The 3,579-nt window shown below is 41.4% G+C and overlaps 1 protein-coding gene across 8 annotated transcripts in view; it reads left to right on the plus strand.

The window, feature by feature from the left end:
- The first annotated feature begins 1,065 nt into the window (after positions 1-1,065).
- Positions 1,066-3,579, plus strand: part of cux1b (cut-like homeobox 1b) — a 64,259-nt gene continuing 61,745 nt past the window's right edge. For 2 of the 8 annotated variants that reach the window (XM_014011053.1, XM_014011054.1), the window contains exon 1: positions 1,300-1,510. In XM_014011053.1, coding sequence (XP_013866507.1) covers positions 1,358-1,510 — 153 coding nt within the window. In that variant the 5' untranslated portion in view covers positions 1,300-1,357. Of the gene's footprint in view, positions 1,199-1,299; positions 1,511-3,579 lie in introns of those variants that run through there. The other 6 variants (XM_014011057.1, XM_014011055.1, XM_014011056.1 and 3 more) reach the window with 5 other exon arrangements.

Genomic DNA, 3,579 nt, shown 5'->3' on the forward strand with positions numbered 1-3,579 from the left:
GTGTGTGTGTGTGTGTGTGTGTGTGTGTGTGTGTGTGTGTGTGTGTGTATTTAGCACAACTAGCAGCAGCAGCTAGCTGTAACACCACTGTGCATCCTGGTTTAAACTCAAATACAAAACTTTAAAAATGTAAACTTACACAGTAGGCCTATCACGTACTAAACTTCATATAAAAACTAGGGATGTACAACTGGAGTAACATTCGGCCGGACCACTGAGTTAATTTAATATAAATTAATAAATTATAAAACGGAATTGAATTAAGCTAAACATGCTTAATGTAAACTATGCTAATTAATGTTGACAGTGTCGGCCATTGTAAAAAATGATTATTGGGGGAAAATAACACAACTGTCATTTATTTATTCATCAGGAAGTGTGTTTGTATAAATAATAAGGCTTCATTTGAGGTGGCAGCAATCCATTTTAGTCTTGGCAACACTCAAACTAGGTGTTAGCTCACCAATTTTGTCAAAATTAAATTGCCATCTACAACAGGTAAGATATTAACAACTTTTCCGCAGAGCCCTAAGATGTGAACTATTCTTTAATGGCAACATTAGTAGCAACATGAACAATTCAAAGTCAAAATTCAAAATAACCTTATGAACATGAAAATAACTCCAAATAAATTTATTTGGGCTAAAAACAAAAAAGGAACAATTAAACTGATTTCAGCTTAAAATTACACAAATATCAATTATAAAACTAACGGAATTTAAATGTATAGATGTAAATGGACTTTTTAAAAATTAAATTAAAATATATTGTGGAAAAAAATTGCATTATTCTTTACGTTTGAGCTCATTGTTTCATTATTTGTACATGCAGCCTTATTAACCTATGACGTTTTAGTAAAATAAAATAAGTTGTTAAAACTGAATTTGATTTAATGCTAGTTTGGTTGTTTACCTGTAATATCTGAATGTTGACAAAATGCTATTTAAACAATTATAATGGCGCTATTAAGGCAACACTCTCGCGAGCTGACTCCGCTCCGTGAAGCGGCCCGTGTCGCGGAAGSGTGCTGGTTGTGATCCGGTCCGGGTGTTCCGGACACCCGGTCCTCTCCACTGAACTCCAACCCCCGCGCGCTCTCTATCAGCATCTCATTCCTGTCTCAATATGTCTCAAGATGGCGGCCAACGCAGGATCGATGTTTCAATATTGGAAGCGCTTTGACTTACAGCAACTACAGGTCAGTTGACTCTCTGTTACAGCCGCCTCGTCTGCCGCTCGCTTCGGCCGCGTTCGCCCCTCTCTCGTGGGCCGTGTTTTATTTTTTTTGAGGGGGTCTTTTCGGCGGCTGCCTCGTAGCTGTTTCGGAAAGAGAATTCAAGACCTCTTCCTCACATTGATGAAAGTGGCTCTCTCTCTCGCTGATCAGAAATTGATCCTCTTTGTTCAATTCAACATCGATCGGACACACTGCAACAAGCCGGGGCGACGCCGCGGGGATGCGCCGAAACAAAAAGCTACGAGCGGCGGGGGCTCTGGCGGAAAGCTTTCGGTTGGTTCTCTTTATTAGTGCGTGTTGTTCAACTTTTACCGGAGCTGGTAGCCGTAGTTAGCCCCGACGCTTTAGCCGCCGCTTGTAAGGTTGGATAATTTAGAGAGAGGGGGGAGAGAAAATAGTGCGACTGTTGTACGGTGGCGCTGTGGTGACACCAGCGGCTTGAGACGGCCAACACGTACACACAATTAGCTTTTTATCTGCTTTTAACACACGATTGTTAAGTTTAGTTATGGGCTAACGGTTTGGGAACATAACTCGGAAATTATACTGGATTAACACTCGGTGGTTTATGTTTTGGGTTGACGGCTTCCAGTCAGTCAGTGTGAGGGCTTTTTTTTTTAGTAGACGTTTCATTGCCACGTCTGTGTTAGAAGTGGACCGGACCGGGACAGACAGAGTTGCTCGTTTGACGGGACGCAATTATCAAAAAGGAGACATGTGACGGATCGTGACCTTGCGTTTGTGATGAACTCCCCGAAACGTCCTCGCGTCGCGCACGGAGGAAGCAAATATTGGACAAATATTAGGCCCTCATTTTTAATGTGAACATATTAGAGCTTGTTTTGACCCATCACAAGACGTGTAGACAATGGGCACTGTTGTTTTGTTTTTTTCTTTTTTCACCCCCCGTGGCATTTAACGCGCTTTGCTGAATTTCAAATCGCTATTTATGAATATTAGCTGCTGCCGTCATTAACACAAGACTGCATTATGTAGGCTGCAGCCCGATTCATGCATTATTTTGTGAGCTGCACGAGCTTTTAAACTTTTATTTGGGTCATGATGCCCCTATGACTGGGTTAGACAAAAGGACAGTGAACAAGTCTTCCCAGCGGGGCTTTGTGTTGCTCTGACGCCACATCATCAAGGCTTCACTTCTCCTGTTCATTTCATCCTTGTTTGGTCCTCCTGATCGTGGCTCCATTGGTTGTACATCATGTTAAATTAAAGACCCAGCATTCCTTTAAGGGATGCATGTCGCCCTCCACTTTTAATGTAATGGTTTTAAACTCCTACTTCGACAAGAAATGGCGAGTCGCTTCATTTGTGGTTAAACTTTGACGAATGAAGCGATCAGATATTGCCAGATGTCTTGCTCAGAATATGTGTTTTTGATGACTCTCAGCTACTACCATGCCAAATTTTAACACATTACCTGCAAAAATGACTCATTTATAGCCGTTTTTGTTTTTATTAWTGCTAACTAGCTGTGGCAGCCATCTTGAATTGGATTGATTTCAAAATTTAATCAGTTGTAAATACACATCCACTGAACACACTCTGAAAACCTCCTTAAAATCCATTCAGTGTTTCACGACTTATTTTGCTAACAGAGTTGACCCCAGGGGTTAATGTTTAAAATTTTGCAACAATAATATCACCCAATGAGTAGCACTTTGAGAATGTGTTGTGAATCACTCTCAGCTGCTACCTTACCAAATTCTAGCTCCATATATGTAAAATTGGCAGAATTATTGCCTTTTAAATGTGTTTTTATGGTCAGTTTGATGTGGCAGCCATTTTGAACCAGGTTGGCTCCTGAAGTTAATCTGTTGGAGATGTGAATCCAGTGAGTGCTCACACACAGACTTGGGGGGTGGGGGAACAATTGAAAAGAGAAATTATGACGCTTTCTCCGTCTTTACTATCTATCACCCCCTCTTCCTTAAAAAAAAAATAACAAAAACAACAACTTATCCTTTCTGGCCTCTCACCCTGCTTTCACCTTTTTCGCCCTGTTTGAACTGGTGTGAGATCTGCTATTATTATTATTATTATTATTATTATTATTATTTTTCTTCTCCAGATTGACAGCCAGCAGAGGCACTGCCAGCAGCTAGGACATGAAAAATGCATCGCATAAGTTTGTGATAAAGCCCTGGGTAATTATGGCAAAGGCCCCTATCACAAGCGATTAGTCAGGACAGTGAATCTGAGCGTGTGCAAAAAAGGGCTGGCTGTTGGCAGGCCTGTCTGCAGGATAGGAATCAGCCCGAGCTGGTGCGTGTGTGTGTGTGTGTGTGTGTGTGTGTGTGTGTGTGTGTGTGTGTGTGTGTGTGTGT

Source organism: Austrofundulus limnaeus, unplaced genomic scaffold (genome assembly GCF_001266775.1).
Source record: "Austrofundulus limnaeus strain Quisiro unplaced genomic scaffold, Austrofundulus_limnaeus-1.0 Scaffold76, whole genome shotgun sequence".
Taxonomy (NCBI): Eukaryota; Metazoa; Chordata; class Actinopteri; order Cyprinodontiformes; family Rivulidae; genus Austrofundulus; species Austrofundulus limnaeus.